This window comes from Dendronephthya gigantea, unplaced genomic scaffold, assembly GCF_004324835.1.
Source record: "Dendronephthya gigantea isolate DGI-Jeju-01 unplaced genomic scaffold, DenGig_1.0 000156F, whole genome shotgun sequence".
NCBI classification, from domain to species: domain Eukaryota; kingdom Metazoa; phylum Cnidaria; class Anthozoa; order Malacalcyonacea; family Nephtheidae; genus Dendronephthya; species Dendronephthya gigantea.
This window is the reverse complement of record NW_021163166.1, coordinates 124,530-149,453: the sequence shown is the minus strand read 5'-3', so window position 1 is coordinate 149,453 and position 24,924 is coordinate 124,530. Positions and strand designations below refer to the sequence as shown.

Below are 24,924 nucleotides of genomic sequence, written 5' to 3'. Positions count from 1 at the left end.
AATTCTGTTATAGGAATTTTTTATTAAGTTAGAATAATGTTTTTGCATATAGAAAAAAAATCCCCATGAAAGTTTTTTTAAACTTTTTAATAGATAAAGCATCCATATAGCGTAAACGTTTAACACAAAAAAATCGAGTCACCGATCGTGCTTGTTTTATAAACACGATTAAACACCGTTTGGCGACCATTTTGAAACGTCTCTGTTACCATGGTAACGAGTGGCACACAAACGTTTTGGAAAGATTTCAGGTCAAGATATGTTTCCTGCAAAGTATATTAACTTTTAGCCTTCTAGCGAAATATTTAGATGCTCGATATCCCTGTTTAAAATGTGCACCAAAAAATGTCGAGAAGCTGTATTGAGCCACCACTATCCTTCAAATAACCTACCCCATACTTAATTAACTGTATTTTTTACACGCCCTGTAGTGCAATAATTCTCACCTTATCATCACCCTCATCTTTGTAAGACTCGAATGTTGTTTCATTCAAACTATACTTCACGGAATAGGTCTTCACCCAACGATAACGATAAGATTTATTATAATAATAACTTCCTCCCTGAGTGGCAATCCCTGAGACAACTTCCTTCTTTCCAAGATCAACCTGTATCCACGGATTCTGGTCGTTTACTCCAGCTATCCATCCTATATCTTTGTTGTACAATCGTCCACGAGCTGCATAGTAATTTTTCCAATAACTCGAAGAAGTCAATTGCGAATCTTTAACTTTATTCTTATCTTCCACGCCAAGTGTCTTTTCACCAGCTTTGCAAGGAATTGCATTGACTACAGGGAATTTTAAACATTTAAGCCTGTGTTTTAAGACAAAAGTCATAAGACTAGTTAAAGACATATCACACAAGCGCTAGATAAACATGCATGACTAGTTTCAAACAAATTAAGAACTATATACTGTTAATTAGCTACTATAACACCTGTTTGGGCCAAATGAGCTTTGTACGACCGCTTAGTTAAAGTGCCTATATCACTTGTGGGATCTTTATGCATTTGAAAAGAACGTAATAAGTTAGTTAATATATTAAAAACGTTTTTTGATTTAGTGCAATAATTTCGAAGATACAATCCTCTAAACTACCTGCGGTTCTTAAGTCCCAACCTCCTGGGTTTAAACACGGCTATTTAATTTGAAACTGCCCATTGTTTACAGGAGCCTGGGACTCAGGAATTGCAGGGAGTTTAAAAGCTAGTATCTTCAAAATTATTGCACTAAATAAAAAAACGTTTTTATATATTAAGTAACTTTTTACATTCTTTTCAACTGTATAAAGATTCCACGAGTGATATAGGCATTTTAAGTACGCAACATTTATAAGAAAAATATTTTTTTTGCGGAAAGAATTTTAGTCCTATATACCTTCCAGTACGGGCCAAACAAGTGCAATCCATTGCCCTACTGTTAAATCTCTTTGTATTACGTATACCGAGATGCACATCGGCACAAACATCATAGGGTCCTGACATATAGACTTTTCTTTACCTTCTGTACCGTTCAAAGTTGTAACCGATTTTTTGCAAAACGCAACAATAATCATGTAAAAGGAAACGTTGTTCCTACTGATCTGGGCATACAGCTAAATTAATAAGTCTCTTATGATTACAGCGAGCAGCAGTTTGTAGATTAGAATGGCGTTAAAAGAAGTGCCCAATAGTCTTGCAACGATAACGACCCCACCCACCCGGGGACGGCAGTAACGATGTTGCTGTTCGCCTGCGATCCTACATGTAAGTAACGGTGTTTACACTTGCGATTTTTGCAGCGATTTTATGTGTGATTTTCCTCTTTTAACAGATGTAAATGAGTAATTAGTTACGAACGTTCTGATTAATAAGCACTCTTTTTGGAACATCAGTAACGAATTCACTCGTTCCCATGTATCAAAGGAAAAAAATCGCACGTAAATCGCAGCAAGAATTGCAAGTGTATGCGGGCCTTACTACGTGTCACACTCTCCTTTCGGTGTATTTTATAAAAACGCCATTAGAGGAAAATTTTCAAATTTACAATTACTATTACGCAAAGTGAGATGTGCAAACATCATGGGGTCTGAACATATAGATTTTTGTTTTCCTGCTGTACCGCTCAAAGTTGTAACAGATTTTTTGCAAAACGCAACTATAATCATGTAAAAGGAAACGTTGTCCCTACTGATGTTGCATACGGCTAAATTAATAAGTCTCTTATGGTTACAGCGAGCATCAGTTTGTAGATTTGAATGGCGTGAAAAGAAGTGCCTAATAGTCATGGAACGATAACGCCACCTTTTCACACTTTCTTTTCAGTGTATTTTATAAAAACGCAATTCCGAAGAAATTTACAATTACTATTTGCAAACTTCTGCCTGCACTGCTTTTAATCCTACCTCTTTCACAACCATAAAGTTCCACTCTCAAAGAAATGTGGTTGTTCCATGTCTTCGGGTGTATGCGGATATAACGAGCTGTTACAGCTGGTGATAAGACATTTGTCACAACAGAATTTTCGTCCGTATTTCCATCGAACACCTGAAACGAAATGTTGAATGGTCGTTGTATTTTCACTATATTAATCTTCATATTTTACTTAATGGATCTTTTTATATTAAATTTTAAAAAATTGGCTTAAATTTCTAAGCAGTAGCAAAGTAGCAAAGTAGGAAAGCGCATGCAGTTGCCCAGCATGCCTCAGTAAGCGTTCCAGAGTAAAGTGTGATATTCTGTTTAGTGCATTTCTTAACAAAATGCCACATTAAAGCCAAATACAGCAAGAAAAAAAACATTTTGTTGTTGAATTTGGGCAGAACGTGTAAAATTTACAAAACAAGAATGTTTGCATTGCTAACTTGGGACGTTTTATCAATTTTTCTCCAAGTTCTAAATATTGAAGGTTTTGCTATTTTTTAATTTCCACAAAAAAATACAATGCTAGCTGTTAGTGGTCAATTTGATGTGAAATCACTCCAAATTGCATAAACTGTACAAATTGTCTATTGATAAATTATAAAAAATCTCATCATTTAGCAGGCTATATAAAAATACATGATAAAAACAGTTAATGAAACACATTTTATTTAAATATGTGGCAGATACATCAATCATCTTGCTATTTTGAGGTATTTTGCCACTAAAATGAAGATTGATTCAGCACAGTGTGGTATTTGGCAAATTTGCCACAATTATAATGGAAAATTGATTTACAGCATGTCCAATATCACAAAGCAAACCTTTTCTGGTTTCGAGATCTCGAAAGCCTTGCCTGGTTTCGAGATCTCGAAGCCTTGTCTGGTTTTGAGATCTCGAAGCCTTTGCCTGGTTTCGAGCTCTCGAAGCCTTTGCCTGGTTTCGAGATCTCGAAGCCTTGCCTGATTTAGAGAAAATATACAATATAATATAATAATACAATATAATAATTACAATATAACAATACAATATTAACTGTTAGGAAATTGTTCAATTAATCATATAATTAATTAATTAAATAAATTACATTAATAAAATACATTCTTGAGCTTAACATAGAAGCTGGTACAGCAATGAACAGCAACTCTACCTTATACACTTTCAATAAAAACAACATATTAAGATCACTACTGTCAGGTACATACTGTATTTGCTGGGTTTACCTGATTTATTTAGCCCTCTGCTGGATTAATCTCAATTTAATAGCAGAGCTGTCAAGAACTAGGCATTTTACACCAAGTTCTTGGCAAGCTAAGGCACATGATCCTGCACCTCCGCAGGCATCAACTACATATAGAGTTTTGTCCTCTACAAAAAGGTTTAGCAATTTTACATACAAATTGATTCCAGTGTCTTTTTCTGCGAAGAACTCATCTGCAGATTGCGTGAATAGGTCATCTCCTTTGATTGGTTGACATGTTTTTGTCACAATGAAAGGGTGTGTTGACTTTGTCAAGGAAGAGCTCTCTGCAAGAAACAACACAAATTATGAATGCTCACAGTATGAGGTTGTATGGCATTCAAGGTCTGATGGCATGGAGCACCTTACTGATATGCTAGCATTTTGGGTTATACTGGAGAAAGCATATGATGCATAAAACTTCATAACTTTCTCTTTATACAACCATTCTTCTTTCTTTGTGATTTCATAAGTATGAAAATTAAAAAAATCACTGCACAAGGAAATGATGCACATGATATATAACAGTTTTAATATTACACATACCTTGTAGTACTACAGGATTGCAATGATAATATGCAATGTCCCATTCAATGCCCATGGACTCTAGGACTGTCACAAGAACTGACATGTTAGCAGTCTCTCCCGGGAAGATGACAAATCTTGTCTGTTCGACGTTATGCCTGAAGTTGATGGTTCTCATCATCCTTAGAAACTGCTCTAAATCTTTTGATGCCCATGACTAGAATGTATAAAAATAAAATAAAAATACATGACATATAGTCCAATTAATTACTCTATACATACCTGTGATTCAGTTGAGTTAAATGTTTTGTAAAATTTGTACTTCGAAGTTGGAAAAATACTTGGGAAATGCAAATTCAGTATTCCTAGTAGATCTGTCAGAGCTACATCTGTCAAGCCATGGCGCAGAAGAAATGACAACAAAATCAAAATACTTTGTGCTCTGGTAATTATTGCTCCTTGGTAAACAGGTTCATTACCATCTTCAATATCCAGGCCCTACGAATTGCAATTAAAATGTACATTAATTTACGAATTGCTTAGCATGCATAGATCTGTTTAACACATGACGATTTTACTAGCAGTGGTACAAGGCCCAGGGTACTCTCAGTAAAAATGTTATATAATTTTAAATACTTATAATCTTATCTTACATCATTCTCTCCATCTGATTGATCATCTGAATAATCATCTGTATCATCATCATTGCTAGAACACCTTCTGTTCTACAAAAGACAATTTAATAACGTTATTACATACATTATACGGTTATATCAATACTTTTTATTATTTAGCCTATTTTTATTATTTATTTATTACTTCTCAAACAGCATAAATTTCTATGCGAATTTGTTATGGTACAGTAATTAAACAAATACCTGCACGATTCCATCATCAAATTCATCAGAGTTACTGCTGCTATCTTGTTGTTGTATCAGTAATTCATTGTTATCATCCAGGCCCTAAAATTAATGTGTGATCAATAAATAGTATGGTATGTACATTCCAAAGTAATTTGAAAACTTGAATTATTGAATAAATATATTAATGAATATGAATTTCAAATTTAAATGGCATTTTCTCTGGGTATCCTGGTTTCCTCTGACAGGCCAGACAGGGAATGTAATTATAAGGTGTGTGAAACCATTCCACAGTTCTCGTGTTCCATTATCAGATATAATATATCAGATATAACCTTGAAAAACTTCTGCGGTGCCTGATCACAAGCATTACTGAGAGTAACAAATCTGAATAGAAATATAAAAATGTATCATACCTGCTGGTCAGTATTTTCACGACTAGTGTGAAGCTACCACAGGATTCACCACAGGATTCGCTCTTCCTCCGAGAACAACAAAATCGAACATATGCGAAGCTAGCACGATATTCATCCGCACTAAATTCGATACGTAAACACAATATATTATTTTTTATTTTGCCGTTAAAAACAGGCGGTATGTCAAAGAAACTGGTATCGATAGAAAGGTTACATAACACAGATTCCGAATATGTAATTTTTATCCTGGCCCAAATTCGTCGTCGAATCTTACAGCTCCTGAAACGCAGACGTCTGCCAGCCTGAGATTCGAAATGGCATATAATGATGTACGTTAAATGCGCGTTGAAGTACGAGCGAAGTAAACACCAAAAAACGGCTTCAAAATTTATGAAACTGCTATCGATAGAAAGCTTATATAACACAAATTCCGAATATGTAATTTTTATCCTGGCCCAAATTCGTCGTCGAATGTTACAGCTCCTGAAACGCAGACGTCTTCCAGCCTGACATTCGAAATGTCCGTGAAATACGAGCGAAGTACGCACCCCAAAACGGGTTCACATGCAATAAAACCACCAGGGCTCTCACATCCTATTGTTTAGAAATCCTTAGACTAAGGACAAAATTCCTCAGATTGAGTAAAATTTCCTTAAATCTCCGGGTTCCCAGATATGAAGCCTGAGACCTAGTGTAGTTTACTAAAAAGGCGGGAAAATTGTTTTGGCTTTATATTAGTTAAAACTCAAACAATTCCTTAAAAACCCTCAAAAATTCCTTAAAAAGGTGAAATAAGATCAAAATTTCCTTAGTTTAAGGAAATGTCCTTAAAAGTCAGAACGCTGGAAACCACAGGCAGCCGGTCACTGCTTTTACGTCATGCTATATACGTAACAGCAGTGACCAGGCTGTCTGTGATGAAACTGGTATCGATAGAAAGCTTGCATTATTAAATATAAATAAAAAAAAAAGTAAATATAAAGCTTCGGTTAAATGTGTATCGTACTACGGTGGCCCATAGGGGACATGCTAAAAAAAATAAGGCCTAGAATTATGCGTTTATTTAGATACCTTCAAGAATTGTGATGCCTCAGAATCATATGCATGATGCCTACAGAATTCTATATGCATTGAGAATGAATGTCTTCAGAATTCTATATGCCTTCAAAATCTATCTGTGTACAACGGCAAAACGTCGTTTATTAGTCCCATGTAGAACGTCTGCATTTCAGGACCCAGTGAGCGCTACCTCGAATTAGGCTCTATAAATTGTCCCTAAACGTGAAACACAATGTTTTCAACGTCTTATATCTCATTAAATGGTACAGTTGATAATAACAACAACGTTTTATCATAACATTTATTTAAAGAAGTATTCCAACCACGTCGTCGTCGTGTTGCCGTCCTACATGCTTAAGGTCCCTATAATATGCGGAATACGGAGTAAGGAGTGCGAATGCAGAGTATAGAGTAGAGCGAAGGATCAGAGTATTACAATATTTATGTAAGCGGTGGCAGCGCTACGGGGGTGTGTTTGCCCCCCAGATCTTTTCATGTTACGTAAGTAGTGTAATACTCTTTTAACTTTTAAATACTTTTCTACTCTTTCCCCCCAAAACATTTCTTTGACCCCCAATTGCCCCCCCCCCTCATTTTAACCTGGCGCCGCCACTGTATGTAAGAACAAACAAGGGCCGTTGCGAAAAGTGCAACCCAGGTCCTCCGGCAGGAATCGAACTATAGCTGAGGCGAGGTTAAGGGTATAGGGTTATATGACGTTTGAGAGATTTTGAATTGACAAAATTCTGCTGATTTATAGGGACTAGGCCATGAATTTGATGAATTTTGAATTAAAAAATAAAATTGCCATTTTTTAGATTCGCATAAATCCATATGCTGCCTTAATCTCAACGCATGCCAAATGTAACGATAGCCTCCAAGTCTCCCAGAGTCCTCCATCATTTATGCGATTTACATGAACATTTCACAACAATTTGGTTGATGGGAGAGTTTAACTGATGCAATCTGAATTTTTTTCTGTTAAAGCAATCTACCATATTTGAAGGCTTTCGCAAAGATATGTTTTTTAAAAAGCGTGTAGCATTGTTAGAATAAAGTTGTAGAATTTTAGATTTGGGCACAAAGCTAAAAAATGGCAATTTATTTTTTAATTCAAAATTCATCAAATTCATGGCCTAGTCCCTATAAATCAGCAGAATTTTGTCAATTCAAAATCTCTCAAACGTCATATAACCCTATACCCTTAACCTCACCTCAGCTATAGTTCGATTCCTGCCGGAGGACCTGGGTTGCACTTTTCGCAACGGCCCTTGTTTGTTCTTACATACAGTGGCGGCGCCAGGTTAAAATGAGGGGGGGGGCAATTGGGGGTCAAAGAAATGTTTTGGGGGGAAAGAGTAGAAAAGTATTTAAAAGTTAAAAGAGTATTACACTACTTACGTAACATGAAAAGATCTGGGGGGCAAACAACACACCCCCGTAGCGCTGCCACCGCTTACATAAATATTGTAATACTCTGATCCTTCGCTCTACTCTATACTCTGCATTCGCACTCCTTACTCCGTATTCCGCATATTATAGGGACCTTAAGCATGTAGGACGGCAACACGACGACGACGTGGTTGGAATACTTCTTTAAATAAATGTTATGATAAAACGTTGTTGTATAGTATCAACTGTACCAATTTAATGAGATATAAGACGTTGAAAACATTGTGTTCACGTTTAGGGACAATTCTATAGAGCCTAATTCGAGGTAGCGCTCACTGGGTCCTGAAATGCAGACGTTCTACATGGGACGTAATAAACGACGTTTTGCCGTTGTACACAGATAGAATTTTGAAGGCATCATATAGAATTCTGAAGACATTATCTAAAATTCTGAAGGCATCATGCATATAGAATTCTGAAGGCATCATGCATATAGAATTCTGAAGCCTCACATAAAATTCTGAAGGTATCATATAAAATTCTAAAGGCATATATTTATATTTATAGCATGTCCCCTATGGGCCACCGTAGTACGATACACCGAAGCTTTATATTTACTTATTTTTTTTTATTTATATTTATTAATGCAAGCTTTCTATTGATACCAGTTTCATCACAGACAGCCCGGTCACTGCTGTTACCTATAAGCATTACGTAACAGCAGTGACCGGCTGCCTGTGGTTTGGTTTCATTGAATGTGAACCCGTTTTGGGGTGCGTACTTCGCTCGTATTTCACGGACATTTCGAATGTCAGTCTGGAAGACGTCTGCGTTTCAGGGGGTGTAACATTCGACGACAAATTTGGGCCAAGATAAAAATTACATATTCGGAATCTGTGTTATCTAAGCTTTCTATCGATACCAGTTTTATTGAATGTGAAGCCGTTTTTTGGTGTTTACTTCGCTCGTATTTCAACGCGCATTTAACGTACATCATTATATGCGACTTCGAATCTCAGGCTGGCAGACGTCTGCGTTTCAGGAGCTGTAAGATTCGACAACGAATTTGGGCCAGGATAAAAATCACATATTCGGAATCTGTGTTATGTAAGCTTTCTATCGATAGCAGTTTCATAAATTTTGAAGCCGTTTTTTGGTGTTTACTTTGCTCGTAATTCAACGCGCATTTAACGTACACATTATAATGCGATTCCTCCAGACGTCTGCGTTTCAGGAGCTGTAAGATTCGACAACGAATTTGGGCCAGCATATTCGCAATCTGTGTTAGCTTTCTATCGATAGCAGTTTCAAAATTTTGAAGCCGTTTTACTTGCTCGTACTTCAACGCGCATTTAACGTACATCATTATATGCGATTCGAATCTCAGGCTGGCAGACGTCTGCGTTTTCAGGAGCTGTAAGATTCGACAACGAATTTGGGCCAGGATAAAAATTACATATTCGGAATCTGTGTTATGTAAGCTTTCTATCGATAGCAGTTTCATAAATTTTGAAGCCGTTTTTTGGTGTTTACTTTGCTCGTAATTCAACGCGCATTTAACGTACATCATTATATGCGATTTCGAATCTCAGGCTGCCAGACGTCTGCGTTTCAGGAGCTGTAAGATTCGACAACGAATTTGGGCCAGGATAAAAATTACATATTCGCAATCTGTGTTATATAAGCTTTCTATCGATAGCAGTTTCATAAATTTTGAAGCCGTTTTTTGGTGTTTACTTTGCTCGTACTTCAACGCGCATTTAACGTACATCATTATATGCGATTTCGAATCTCAGGCTGGCAGACGTCTGCGTTTCAGGAGCTGTAAGATTCGACAACGAATTTGGGCCAGGATAAAAATTACATATTCGGAATCTGTGTTATGTAAGCTTTCTATCGATAGCAGTTTCATAAATTTGGAAGCCGTTTTTTGGTGTTTACTTCGCTCGTACTTCAACGCGCATTTAACGTACATCATTATATGCGATTTCGAATCTCAGGCTGGCAGACGTCTGCGTTTCAGGAGCTGTAAGATTCGACAACGAATTTGGGCCAGGATAAAAATTACATATTCGGAATCTGTGTTATGTAACCTTTCTATCGATACCAGTTTCATAAATTTTGAAGCCGTTTTTTGGTGTTTACATCGCTCGTACTTCAACGCGCATTTAAGGTACATCATTATATGCGATTTCGAATCTCAGGCTGGCAGACGTCTGCGTTTCCGGAGCTGTAAGATTCGACAACGAATTTGGGCCAGAATAAAAATTACATATTCGGAATCTGTGTTATGTAAGCTTTCTATCGATAGCAGTTTCATAAATTTTAAAGCCGTTTTTTGGTGTTTACTTCGCTCGTACTTCAACGCGCATTTAACGTACATCATTATATGCGATTCGAATCTCAGGCTGGCAGACGTCTGCGTTCAGGAGCTGTAAGATTTGACAACGAATTGGGCCAGGAAAAAAATTACATATTCGGATCTGTGTTATGTAACCTTTCATCGATACCAGTCATTGATATACTGCCTGTTTAACGGCAAAAAAAAAAATATATTGTGTTTACGTATCGAATTTAGTGCGGATAAATATCGTGCTAGCTTCGCATATGTTCGATTTTGTTGTTCTCGGAGGGAGAGCGAATCCTGTGGTGAATCCTGTGGTAGCTTCACACTAGTATTTTCACGTTCAGAGTCGTTGATTAATAGACCTTCCTAAAATTGACCCATACAAAGAATTAATCATATACTTGATTCAATAATGATAAAAAAACACCGCATGATACAAACACATGCAAAAGAGGTGATATAAACAGAAGCAGGCAAACCTCGACTTGTTCAAGAGCTCTTCTTGAGGTTGATGTAGCTTGTATCTGTTCGTTAACTTCTAACTGCAATCGCAGGATTCGCAGACGTTTCCTGTAGTTGGTTCTTCTCGGAATATTACTACTTCCATTCACCTGATATTGTTTGTAAGGTCCTCGCCTTGTGTTCATCATGTATTAGTTAGTTAAACATCGTTTTACGAAGGTAAAAACACAGCTTTGAATGAAGAAAACTTTGAAAATTCAAAATTCCATATGGTGTTTACGTTGGTCAGCGGTCAAGACAACAGGCGCATTTTCGCAATGATTTGTGGGAAACCATATGATAATACATCCCGCCATTTTCTGAAACGCGCACATTTATTCAAATTTACTGTGATTTTTTAGTGCTTTGCTCTGACTCTGTGAAGAATTTTCAGGCTTTTCATATTGTCTGTCAAAATGAAATTTGCCATATTCGAATTTGACGACAACACATGCGAGATTGGAGAGACATCATGGATTCTCAACGAAGACAAAAGCAAGTTAACAAACGATCATCTTTGCTTGTTATCAAATAAAAAAGTCGTCGTCCGATGGCCTAAAGATTTCGGTAAAATTGTAAGGAAATTGGGGAAGATGCCAATAAAGATAGACGATATTGCTTCAACGTTTTGTACTGCAACGATTGTGAAGTTGAACGGTAAGCACACAATTAACAGTCAACACTGAATATTTTAAGTATTGAGAATGGGAAAATACTTGCAAAAAATTGCGAAGTAACTGACTATATTGAATTTATAAGACATGTAGCCTTGTTTCTGTTGTTCATCGCATTGCCATTGCAACCAATGGACATGAAATATATTTATTTGAAGAGTTTCCAGGATAACTAATTTGAAATGAGCAAGTATACCCATAAGATGTTGAAAAATATTATGGATTGAAAACAGGGACATCTGAATATATCTAATATGACCACAAATTTACTATGCGCGAATATAAAAACGCAATAAATAAAAGAAAATGTTCAAAATACATCCAAATAAGTCAACGAAAAAGGTGTCCTTGATATAAAAAGGTCCCTTTGAATCAACCTACAAGTTGCAGATGAAAATGGCGATGGCTAGTCTTTGCTAGGATCGCAATTCGGCATCGACATGTCTTCCGAAGCAAAAATATATTCTGTTGGAGCCCAAATGGCAAAAATAAAAGCATATTAACGGCTGAAAACCTTGGTATGTGTTGATTTTAATGTTTTGTTGCTCCTCCAAAGTTCATGGGGCAATATTTAATTACGTTTTGAGAAGTTAACGATACTTTTGAGGATGATTAACTTTAACTACGTTTTAACTATGAATAACGCTAACCACGTTTTTATACAACCGGCCTAACTACGTGATTAAAGTTAACGACATTTTAATCACAAAAAAGTGATTAAGTTAGTTCTGGCCACATTTGGGTATCTTGGGCCTCTTGGCCCTTGGGATTATTTTATTATTGTATTAACAATTGTGAATAGTTTGTCACATAAGGTTAAGCAAGTGAAAATATTGTTATTTTGACATCAACATCACGCAAGTGTATACTAAACAAACAAACTCTAATTGAATATTTTAAATATATCATTTTATAGGATTTAGAGATTCCAGAAAGTGCCCTTGATCTTGTGCCATCTTCACCAGATAATGTGGACTTAGACAGATTGAAGAAGGATATCCCGAAATTTCTAAACAACTCCAGAGTCATTTCTACTGAACAAAAGGAGTGGTGGGACACCTTCTTTGCAGATGCTTTGGAAACATACCAAGTCTCCCCGGAGAAACATTCCTTGTGGCTGCTAGACGAAGTAAAGATCTTAAAGGCTCGTTCTTCAAACACAATGGCAACACCACATGCTTTGTCATCCTTGACCGTGCTTGTAGCACCCATGTCAGATGCCACAGAAAAGGCAGCTGAGCTTGTCAATGCTCAGTTTAATGAGATTCCAGAGGTATAGTATTAAGGCTATGTACAGTTAAAACACACCAACCTTAGTGAGGGTAGCTGGCCAATGTGCATGCAATCAGAGTTGATGACAATGGAGAGTAGTGTCCAATACACTACAGCAGATCAACTAGGTACTGTAAAGTCTCATATTTACTAATTTCTCAAATTATTTTTAAGGTTTACACTGGCCCTTATGTGAGACCAAAAACAGTCTCAGAAGTTGATAACCTGTGGCAGTTTGTGACAGTTGGGGTATTTGTGGCAGTAAACCTTGAAAATTATGAAAAGGTACCCGTCATTGGCAAAGTTGTTGAAAAAGATGAAGATAATGTCAAGGTGCACTACTGGAAAGTTTCTTGGAACAAGAAATGGACTCCTTGGTTGTACAATAATTTGCCTTGGATTGATGAGCTGCCAAAGGACTGTATATATTTAGCATCATTTGAACTTGATGAAAACGATAAACTGCAGAAGGATACTAAGCGAAGTATTAGAGAATTTTTAAACAAAGACAAAACTAATTGAAAATTTTAAGCTGTAATTAATGGCTTGCAATATTTATATATACAAAATTAATATAATCTTAACATACCAATGTTTTGGTAACTGTACCAGTAACCATAGTCATTCCTTAGGGCACTTGAAACCAGCGAATGCTTTAATATCTCAAGTCCTTGTCTGGTTTCGAGATCTCAAAGCCTTTGCCTGGTTTCGAGATCTCGAAGCCTTTGCCTGGTTTCGAGATCTTGAAGCCTTTGCCTGGTTTCGAGATCTCGAAGCCTTGTCTGGTTTTGAGATCTCGAAGCCTTTGCCTGGTTTCGAGATCTCGAAGCCTTTGCCTGGTTTCGAGATCTCGAAGCCTTGTCTGGTTTTGAGATCTCGAAGCCTTTGCCTGGTTTCGAGATCTCGAAGCCTTTGCCTGGTTTCGAGATCTCGAAGCCTTGCCTGGTTTCGAGATCTCGAAGCCTTGCCTGATTTTGAGATCTTGACTTTTGCAAAATGACCAGTTTTTGGCTATTTATATTCTTCTCATGGCCAGAAAATTCGGACATAGTTAACATTCTACTTCCGCCTAAATTTGCATATGGTGTCAAAATAAAGCTTCGTGAGTTTATAGTAAACTGTAATGTGCACAGTACTAAACGCTAAAAATACACCTTTAGGTAGGTCGATTATAATTTGCCTTAATTGCTCGTTGCAGAGCAAGTTAATCTTAATATTTTTATATAGTATTTCAAAATGTTTTATCAATATTCGTTCTGCATTTTCAAAACAAAGTTTTGGTCATTTATCACGTTGAATACCATATAAAACGAAAACCGTAATAGCGTAGAAATAAAATAAAAATGCAGAGCCGACATAAACCTTTGCCAGCAAAATATTACCTCAAGATCTTCAATATGACACGAGTTAAAAGAAACAACCAGGGCAAATAGCAAAGATGCAATGATTTTCTTAAATTTTGCAAAATTTAAGAATGCGCAATATAATTTATAGTTCTGCAAACGAATAATATTTGAACAGATATGCAAATTTGCTACGGCAATCTGCATATTCCATGTCCGCAATTTCTGGCCATGTCTGTATACATAGATAATAATTTTAAAAAAAAAGATGAATATAGCAATAAACAATATTTTTGTTGCTAATATTTGAATATTTACTTGATATCAGCCAAACCTCTTTCTTTTCTTGCAGATTTTTTGCAAAAATGGCTTTTTTAGGATGTTAAATGCTGTTGCAAACCGTTTCTTGAGAAATACTCATTTATTTGGCAGAAAATGAGCCAATTTTAAGTAAACAGAATATCACACTTTACTCTAGAACGTGTTCTACTAGCCTTTACAGTTGATTTCACAAAACTTTGGCCGCTCCAGTTGCGAACTATGTTCTGAAACTGTCAAGTGGGCGGGGAAGTTGTCAATTCCGTTTTGTAATTCGCAACGAAGTTCCGAAGTTCAAATCGAACTTCGGAATTTCAAATCGAACTTTGCAGGCAATTTGTCTCAGTCTTTATAAAATTGCTACTAGAAAATACCAGGGCAAAGCAATTACAATATATTTCTTTACTGCATTGAAATTGCTTTGCCCTGGTATTTTATAGTGGCCATTTTATAGCGATTTAGTCAAATTGCCGCAAAGTTCGATTTGAATTTCATTGCGAATTACAAAACGGAATTGTCAACTTCCCCGCCCACTTGACAGTTTCAAAACATAGTTCGCAACTGGAGCGGCCAAAGTTTTATGAAATCAACTGTAATACGACTTGTTTGCTTTCCCGTTCCATGGCTTATTCTTGATTAATGCATGCTATAACTGAAAGTCTTCCAAATATTTAGAACAAATTTGAATAACTTCACAAATAACCTCACGAATAACCCTCTGCTTTGTGTGGAGACGGAAGGAGCAAGATCACAAAAAGAAAAGCGTGGGTATTAGTCATAGTATTATTTTGTTAGAAAACAACTCATTTAAAAGCAGCCGAATTAATAAGCTGAAAGGCTATTGTTTGTAAAAAAGTATTTAATAATAATAATGAAATATCACATTTTTAGGGCGATTTCCCGATTCCCCAATTCCCCGATTCCCCGATTCCCCGATTCCCCGATTCCCCCATTCCCCGATTTCCCGATCCCTCCATTCCCCGATTCCCCCATTCCCCCATTCCCCGATTCCCTGATTCCCCGATTCCCCCTTTTTACAAAGTGTGTTCAATGGTTTTATTTCTATTTACGCGAAGTAGGAGATCTTTTACACTGGGTTAACTAATGTTCATTAATGTTTAGTTTTTGGCTTCACTCTTCTCTTCTCTTCGGATTCTTCGTCCTTTCGGAACCTCGTTGTTTTCTGTTGTTGTCTTTGGTACGTTTTATATGCTTTTTACTTCGCTAGTCCACTGAAGTTGGGGTGTTTTGCACGCCCTTTTATAGTAACGGTTTAGGGAAACTTGCCTTTCTCTCAGTTATAACTGAGAGCGTCAGAATTAAATCAGTTTATATACTGACCCAAATAGAAACATGCATGCGCTATTCTACGGCAACATGTTTAATCAGCATGCTAAGTGTTCTTAGGGAACTTTATTTGAACAGCTATACTCTCGTGTTTAATAATTATCGAACATAAACAAACAAATGACAAACATATACGTGTAACATGAGAATAACAAAAACTATATTATACAAATCTTAAAATGCGTCCAGTTTCATGTCCATAACACAAGCGTTCTGACCATCAGGAAGGATCCGGAGAACTCTGAGACTTTCGTACGTCTCAATAATCGTATTTAAACGACCACGGAGGCTTCCACTGGTACCTCTTTGGCTGGACATTTGACGTAGCCATCGCATTAGGATAGAGGGAGTACATGTCGCCAAACTCGTCTTGGACTGCAGACTGAGAACAAAACGACGGTAGTTTCAATTCTAGTTCATGGGAAGTGTAGAGTTTGTGGACAGTTGTCTTGAAGAGTCAACCAAAAATGAAACAAAGTTTAGCATTGCCATAAGTAGAAGTATTGATGAATACAGAGCGTGCGTTTCCTTCGAACCAGTCAGCAGGTCGCTACAGAACCCGTTTCTAAGCAATGTTTGCAATATTTATTGTTCTGACTTCTTCTGAGTATATACTAATGGTGGACTGATTGAGTTTCCGAAACGTTTTGTAAGGCCAAATTCTGCACCAAATGTTAAATGGTTTTATTTCTATTTACGCGAGGTAGGAGATCCTTCACAATGGGTTAACTAATGATCATTAATGTTTAGTTTCCGGCTTCATTCTTCTCTTCTCTTCGGATTCTTCGTCCTTTCGCAACCACGTTGTTTTCTATTCTTGTCTTTGGTCGTGGGTTCTGTAAAGGTTGAGCTTCTCTAACGTTTCATATGCTTTTTACTCCGCTAGTCGACTGAAGGTTGTGGTGTTTTGCACGCCTTTTTATAGTAACGGTTTAGGGAAACTTGCCGACGTCATCAACCAGAGTGGGCTGATCCTTATCCAACCAATCAGCGTTGTTAGTTAGAAATGTGGGCTCGTTCCAGCTCTCATATCTTGTTTGTATAAGGCGTTGACGCACTAGTCGAGTTGGTCTTTAGCTCAATCGATCAATACTTAAAAATGTTCACAACTTAAAATATTTATCATCAACAACTAGTAAAATTTTCAAATAATATCTCCGTGAACAATATCCTTCAACTTAAACTATTTTTACTCTTATTTTTATCGAATTAATTCATTTCCTCTGGAAACCATCTGCTAAAAGATAGTTAAAAGTGGATAGCAATCTGATGAATAATAGCTGTGCTGGATTAAACAATCACTTAATGGTTTCCGTGTTCGGTTGGCCTGATCCAAACAAGCGGGAATGTTGCGAGAGTGAAGAAAAGAGCGCTGAAATAAAATCCTGACTTTTTGTGCAATAATGTATTAATATGATTATTATCTCTTTAGATGCTCACCTTCTGAGTTGCATTAATTTTGTATGAAGTGAGGTTTTCTTTATCCACACCGTAAGAGATCGAATACGTCTTCACCCAATAACGATTAGAACCAAAACCTTGAGTGGCAATCGCTGTAACAAGTTTTTTTTTGCCAAGATCGACTTGGAGCCATTGGTTCTGATCGTCATCGTCAGGACGCCAAGAAGCTGCACCGTTTAATCTCCCTTTTGATGCGGAAAATCCATTTTTTTCAGTTGATGATGACATCTGAGAATTCTTTATTCTTCCATCCTCCGCTCCAAGTGGAACCTTGCTGGTATTGCAAGAACCTTGTCGTAAGATATGCAAAAAAAGTATGTACATGATCTAAGAGATTCACTTCTTCCATGGTTGCGTGCATTGACCACTTGAAGAGGCAAAGTGAATTAATGTTGCATATCAACTTTTGCCACATTTGAGAAAGGGAACTGGGTTCAGATGTAAAAAAATCGAGTCAGGGCCAATTATATAATGTGTTAAATCGGAATTAGAAGTAGAATATTTTTCACACAATGTTACGTCGTTAAATGGATTTTTAAACGTATGGCTAATACACCGAAGTCCAAAGCCATAATTAAATTGCACAATAATTTAATGCTAATAACTTAATACTACATCATTCCCCCCCCCCGTCCGTTTCAGCCAAAAACCTCAATATCTATTGTTATATATTGCCTTGATGTTCGAGTGTACGCAGGCATTTTCTCGGTGTTAATGCATTGAAATTCTAGCCACATAATTATGATATCAAATGACAATAATTCACTTCACCCGACCCTTCACCCACAATCCAACGATATGTTGAAGTTAATTTTGGATATGCGCGTTGAAGGTTAACGATGGACTTGAAACAAGTCAAAGTTGAGTATTATTTACCTGTGTAGCAACCAATAACTTCGATTCTCAAGGATATGTGATCAAACCAAGACACTGGGTGTATGCGAATATAACGCGCATTTATTGTTGGATATAAGAGATTTGTCACGACAGAATTCTTGTCATCATTTCCAGCGAATACCTTTATAATTTATAAAAGATGGATGAAAGAAAAACGTTTGCATTAGACTACTTTTGATTTGTGAAAAGAAATAAAATATATCACCACAGATATGAATAAATATACTACACCGGACAATTTCGCAAAATATAATAAAACATACCCGAAGGTATTTTGACTCAGAGATTCAAAGAAATTTAGAGGGACCTTGTGTAGCAATTAGCTTTCTTTCCCCCCAAAAAATCCTGAAGAAGTCATTGGCCCTGATTGGTTTTACGATAATTATGTAATAATATGATTATTATCTCTTAACTTCTCACCTTCTGAGTTGCATTAATTTTGTATGAAGTGAGGTTTTCTTTATCGACACCGTAAGATATCGAATAAGTCTTCACTCAATAATGATTAGAACCAGAACCTTGAGTAGCAATCGCTGTAACAAGTTCCTCTTTGCCAAGATCGACTTGGAGCCATTGGTTCTGATCATTATTTGTCGGACATCAAGAGTCTGCACCGTTTAATCTCCCTTTTGATGCAGAAAATTCGTTTTCTGCGGTTGATGATGCAAACTGAGAATACGTTATTTTTCCATCCTCTACTCCAAGTGGAACCTCACTGGTTTTGCAAAAACCTTGTTGTAAGAAATGCAAAACAGTAAGTAGGTATGTAAGACAATGACCTGAAGTATTTTGCCCCTGTTCTTCCAACTAACAGTGTAAAAGGGGAAAAATTTAAATTCTAATTTCAAGTTAAATGAAAAACAAATGTGTTTCCACATAGAAATAATAGAGTTACTTAACATTTTCCAGTGCTAAAATCATATCAAATGAAGGGTATAATAATTCAGTTTTTTCGAGGACCTGGCTTTCGATTGGCCGACTCTAATTTAATGCTAATAACTTAATACTACATCATTTTGCCCCCGCGTCCGTTCCAGCTAAAAATCCTCAATATTCATTGTTATATATTGCCTTGATGCTCGAGTGTACGCAAGCATTTGCTCGGTGTTAACGCATAGAAATTCTAGCGACATAATTATGATCTCAAAAGATAATAATTCACGGGTCCCGACCCTTCACCCACAATCCAACGCTATGTTGAAGTTAATTTTGCATATGCGAGTAGAACGTAAACGAGGGACTGGAAACAAGTCAGACATTCTCAATGCTGAGTATTGTTTACCTGTGTAGCAACCAATAACTTCGATTCTCAAGGATATGTGATTAAACCAAGACACTGGGTATATGCGAATATAACGCGCATTTATTGCTGGATATAAACGATTTTTCACGACAGAATCCTGGTCATAATTTCCAGCAAATACCTTTACAAATTATAAATGATTGGTAAAATTGACTTTTTACATTATATTTATGGGTTACTTTTGAATAAGACCAGTGATTAAGACACATTCTAGAGCGAAAATGGTAACAACCTCGAGAGTGTTTAAAACTTTTATAATAATTACATTAATATGATTATTATCTCTTTAGATGCTCACCTTCTGAGTTGCATTAATTTTGTATGAAGTGAGGTTTTCTTTATCCACACCGTAAGAGATCGAAAAAGTCTTCACCCAACTATTACTAGAACCTTGAGTGGCAATCGCTGTAACAAGTTTGTTTTTGCCAAGATCGACTTGGAGCCATTGGTTCTGATTGTCATCGTCGCGACGCCAAGAAGCTGCACCGTTTAATCTTCCTTTTGATGCGGAAAATCGATTTTTTTCATGTGACGATGACATCTGAGAATCCTTTACCCTTCCATCTTTTACTCCAAATGGCACTTCACTGGTGTTGCAGGAACCTTGTCATGGAAATGCGAAAAAGCAAGGTACGTACAACATAAAATCTAACAGAATCACTTCTCCAATAATTTCGTACATTTGTTGAAAAATGAAATGCAAAACTTGGAGCACTTTTATTTTGGGAACCACAAATAAAGTGGTCGACGTCTGTGTTAAAAAGATCTTTGCATGCATATGTAAAAAGGAAAAACCAAAAAAAAATATTTAAGCTGATCTTCTACGAAACGATCCTTGTTTTGACAACGTTCGTCGACGTTTGTGTTATAAAAATATCACTTTCACTATAGATGGATGGACGGATGGATGGATGGATGGATGGATGGATGGATGGATGGATGGATGGATGGATGGATGGATGGATGGATGGATGGATGGATGGATGGATGGATGGATGGATGGATGGATGGATGGATGGATGGATGGATGGATGGATGGATGGATGGATGGATGGATGGATGGATGGATGGATGGATGGATGGATGGATGGATGGATGGATGGATGGATGGATGGATGGATGTGTTTTGCACGCCCTTTTATAGTAACGGTTTAGGGAAACTTGCCTTTCTCTCAGTTATAACTGAGAGCGTCAGAATTAAATCAGTTTATATACTGACCCAAATAGAAACATGCATGCGCTATTCTACGGCAACATGTTTAATCAGCATGCTAAGTGTTCTTAGGGAACTTTATTTGAACAGCTATACTCTCGTGTTTAATAATTATCGAACATAAACAAACAAATGACAAACATATACGTGTAACATGAGAATAACAAAAACTATATTATACAAATCTTAAAATGCGTCCAGTTTCATGTCCATAACACAAGCGTTCTGACCATCAGGAAGGATCCGGAGAACTCTGAGACTTTCGTACGTCTCAATAATCGTATTTAAACGACCACGGAGGCTTCCACTGGTACCTCTTTGGCTGGACATTTGACGTAGCCATCGCATTAGGATAGAGGGAGTACATGTCGCCAAACTCGTCTTGGACTGCAGACTGAGAACAAAACGACGGTAGTTTCAATTCTAGTTCATGGGAAGTGTAGAGTTTGTGGACAGTTGTCTTGAAGAGTCAACCAAAAATGAAACAAAGTTTAGCATTGCCATAAGTAGAAGTATTGATGAATACAGAGCGTGCGTTTCCTTCGAACCAGTCAGCAGGTCGCTACAGAACCCGTTTCTAAGCAATGTTTGCAATATTTATTGTTCTGACTTCTTCTGAGTATATACTAATGGTGGACTGATTGAGTTTCCGAAACGTTTTGTAAGGCCAAATTCTGCACCAAATGTTAAATGGTTTTATTTCTATTTACGCGAGGTAGGAGATCCTTCACAATGGGTTAACTAATGATCATTAATGTTTAGTTTCCGGCTTCATTCTTCTCTTCTCTTCGGATTCTTCGTCCTTTCGCAACCACGTTGTTTTCTATTCTTGTCTTTGGTCGTGGGTTCTGTAAAGGTTGAGCTTCTCTAACGTTTCATATGCTTTTTACTCCGCTAGTCGACTGAAGGTTGTGGTGTTTTGCACGCCTTTTTATAGTAACGGTTTAGGGAAACTTGCCGACGTCATCAACCAGAGTGGGCTGATCCTTATCCAACCAATCAGCGTTGTTAGTTAGAAATGTGGGCTCGTTCCAGCTCTCATATCTTGTTTGTATAAGGCGTTGACGCACTAGTCGAGTTGGTCTTTAGCTCAATCGATCAATACTTAAAAATGTTCACAACTTAAAATATTTATCATCAACAACTAGTAAAATTTTCAAATAATATCTCCGTGAACAATATCCTTCAACTTAAACTATTTTTACTCTTATTTTTATCGAATTAATTCATTTCCTCTGGAAACCATCTGCTAAAAGATAGTTAAAAGTGGATAGCAATCTGATGAATAATAGCTGTGCTGGATTAAACAATCACTTAATGGTTTCCGTGTTCGGTTGGCCTGATCCAAACAAGCGGGAATGTTGCGAGAGTGAAGAAAAGAGCGCTGAAATAAAATCCTGACTTTTTGTGCAATAATGTATTAATATGATTATTATCTCTTTAGATGCTCACCTTCTGAGTTGCATTAATTTTGTATGAAGTGAGGTTTTCTTTATCCACACCGTAAGAGATCGAATACGTCTTCACCCAATAACGATTAGAACCAAAACCTTGAGTGGCAATCGCTGTAACAAGTTTTTTTTTGCCAAGATCGACTTGGAGCCATTGGTTCTGATCGTCATCGTCAGGACGCCAAGAAGCTGCACCGTTTAATCTCCCTTTTGATGCGGAAAATCCATTTTTTTCAGTTGATGATGACATCTGAGAATTCTTTATTCTTCCATCCTCCGCTCCAAGTGGAACCTTGCTGGTATTGCAAGAACCTTGTCGTAAGATATGCAAAAAAAGTATGTACATGATCTAAGAGATTCACTTCTTCCATGGTTGCGTGCATTGACCACTTGAAGAGGCAAAGTGAATTAATGTTGCATATCAACTTTTGCCACATTTGAGAAAGGGAACTGGGTTCAGATGTAAAAAATCGAGTCAGGGCCAATTATATAATGTGTTAAATCGGAATTAGAAGTAGAATATTTTTCACACAATGTTACGTCGTTAAATGGATTTTTAAACGTATGGCTAATACACCGAAGTCCAAAGCCATAATTAAATTGCACAATAATTTAATGCTAATAACTTAATACTACATCATTCCCCCCCCCCGTCCGTTTCAGCCAAAAACCTCAATATCTATTGTTATATATTGCCTTGATGTTCGAGTGTACGCAGGCATTTTCTCGGTGTTAATGCATTGAAATTCTAGCCACATAATTATGATATCAAATGACAATAATTCACTTCACCCGACCCTTCACCCACAATCCAACGATATGTTGAAGTTAATTTTGGATATGCGCGTTGAAGGTTAACGATGGACTTGAAACAAGTCAAAGTTGAGTATTATTTACCTGTGTAGCAACCAATAACTTCGATTCTCAAGGATATGTGATCAAACCAAGACACTGGGTGTATGCGAATATAACGCGCATTTATTGTTGGATATAAGAGATTTGTCACGACAGAATTCTTGTCATCATTTCCAGCGAATACCTTTATAATTTATAAAAGATGGATGAAAGAAAAACGTTTGCATTAGACTACTTTTGATTTGTGAAAAGAAATAAAAATATATCACCACAGATATGAATAAATATACTACACCGGACAATTTCGCAAAATATAATAAAACATACCCGAAGGTATTTTGACTCAGAGATTCAAAGAAATTTAGAGGGACCTTGTGTAGCAATTAGCTTTCTTTCCCCCCAAAAAATCCTGAAGAAGTCATTGGCCCTGATTGGTTTTACGATAATTATGTAATAATATGATTATTATCTCTTAACTTCTCACCTTCTGAGTTGCATTAATTTTGTATGAAGTGAGGTTTTCTTTATCGACACCGTAAGATATCGAATAAGTCTTCACTCAATAATGATTAGAACCAGAACCTTGAGTAGCAATCGCTGTAACAAGTTCCTCTTTGCCAAGATCGACTTGGAGCCATTGGTTCTGATCATTATTTGTCGGACATCAAGAGTCTGCACCGTTTAATCTCCCTTTTGATGCAGAAAATTCGTTTTCTGCGGTTGATGATGCAAACTGAGAATACGTTATTTTTCCATCCTCTACTCCAAGTGGAACCTCACTGGTTTTGCAAAAACCTTGTTGTAAGAAATGCAAAACAGTAAGTAGGTATGTAAGACAATGACCTGAAGTATTTTGCCCCTGTTCTTCCAACTAACAGTGTAAAAGGGGAAAAATTTAAATTCTAATTTCAAGTTAAATGAAAAACAAATGTGTTTCCACATAGAAATAATAGAGTTACTTAACATTTTCCAGTGCTAAAATCATATCAAATGAAGGGTATAATAATTCAGTTTTTTCGAGGACCTGGCTTTCGATTGGCCGACTCTAATTTAATGCTAATAACTTAATACTACATCATTTTGCCCCCGCGTCCGTTCCAGCTAAAAATCCTCAATATTCATTGTTATATATTGCCTTGATGCTCGAGTGTACGCAAGCATTTGCTCGGTGTTAACGCATAGAAATTCTAGCGACATAATTATGATCTCAAAAGATAATAATTCACGGGTCCCGACCCTTCACCCACAATCCAACGCTATGTTGAAGTTAATTTTGCATATGCGAGTAGAACGTAAACGAGGGACTGGAAACAAGTCAGACATTCTCAATGCTGAGTATTGTTTACCTGTGTAGCAACCAATAACTTCGATTCTCAAGGATATGTGATTAAACCAAGACACTGGGTATATGCGAATATAACGCGCATTTATTGCTGGATATAAACGATTTTTCACGACAGAATCCTGGTCATAATTTCCAGCAAATACCTTTACAAATTATAAATGATTGGTAAAATTGACTTTTTACATTATATTTATGGGTTACTTTTGAATAAGACCAGTGATTAAGACACATTCTAGGCGAAAATGGTAACAACCTCTGGAGAGTGTTTAAAACTTTTATAATAATTACATTAATATGATTATTATCTCTTTAGATGCTCACCTTCTGAGTTGCATTAATTTTGTATGAAGTGAGGTTTTCTTTATCCACACCGTAAGAGATCGAAAAAGTCTTCACCCAACTATTACTAGAACCTTGAGTGGCAATCGCTGTAACAAGTTTGTTTTTGCCAAGATCGACTTGGAGCCATTGGTTCTGATTGTCATCGTCGCGACGCCAAGAAGCTGCACCGTTTAATCTTCCTTTTGATGCGGAAAATCGATTTTTTTCATGTGACGATGACATCTGAGAATCCTTTACCCTTCCATCTTTTACTCCAAATGGCACTTCACTGGTGTTGCAGGAACCTTGTCATGGAAATGCGAAAAAGCAAGGTACGTACAACATAAAATCTAACAGAATCACTTCTCCAATAATTTCGTACA

General features: G+C 36.9%; 1 protein-coding gene and 1 long non-coding RNA gene across 2 annotated transcripts; both read right to left on the bottom strand.

The window, feature by feature from the left end:
- Positions 1–416: 416 nt before the first annotated feature.
- On the bottom strand, positions 417–24,842 carry LOC114537308 (venom prothrombin activator pseutarin-C non-catalytic subunit-like). The gene is made up of 7 exons (XM_028558449.1): positions 24,542–24,842; positions 22,918–23,059; positions 22,022–22,332; positions 18,033–18,174; positions 17,136–17,446; positions 2,386–2,527; positions 417–790 (listed from the first exon to the last, which is right to left on the bottom strand). Exons 1-7 carry the CDS (start codon positions 24,782–24,784, stop codon positions 417–419), a joined length of 1,665 nt encoding a protein of 554 aa, XP_028414250.1. The 5' UTR covers positions 24,785–24,842.
- LOC114537300 lies at positions 3,814–5,699 on the bottom strand. Its single transcript, XR_003688575.1, has 7 exons — positions 5,657–5,699; positions 5,443–5,562; positions 5,045–5,128; positions 4,820–4,891; positions 4,449–4,664; positions 4,188–4,383; positions 3,814–3,928 (listed from the first exon to the last, which is right to left on the bottom strand). It is a non-coding gene; the product is annotated as an uncharacterized LOC114537300 (long non-coding RNA).
- Positions 24,843–24,924: the final 82 nt, after the last annotated feature.

What these genes read in the sequence shown, in the direction of transcription:
- LOC114537308 (XM_028558449.1), bottom strand. Translation starts at nt 24,784, where the DNA reads ATGTCATCGTCACATGAAAAAAATCGATTTTCCGCATCAAAAGGAAGA. An exon ending in AAATTAATGCAACTCAGAAG is followed by an intron (nt 18,175 to 22,021) that starts GTGAGCATCTAA and finishes TAAATTATAAAG; the next exon opens with GTATTCGCTGGAAATGATGA. An exon ending in ACTTTATGGTTGTGAAAGAG is followed by an intron (nt 791 to 2,385) that starts GTAGGATTAAAA and finishes AATTCCCTGTAG; the next exon opens with TCAATGCAATTCCTTGCAAA.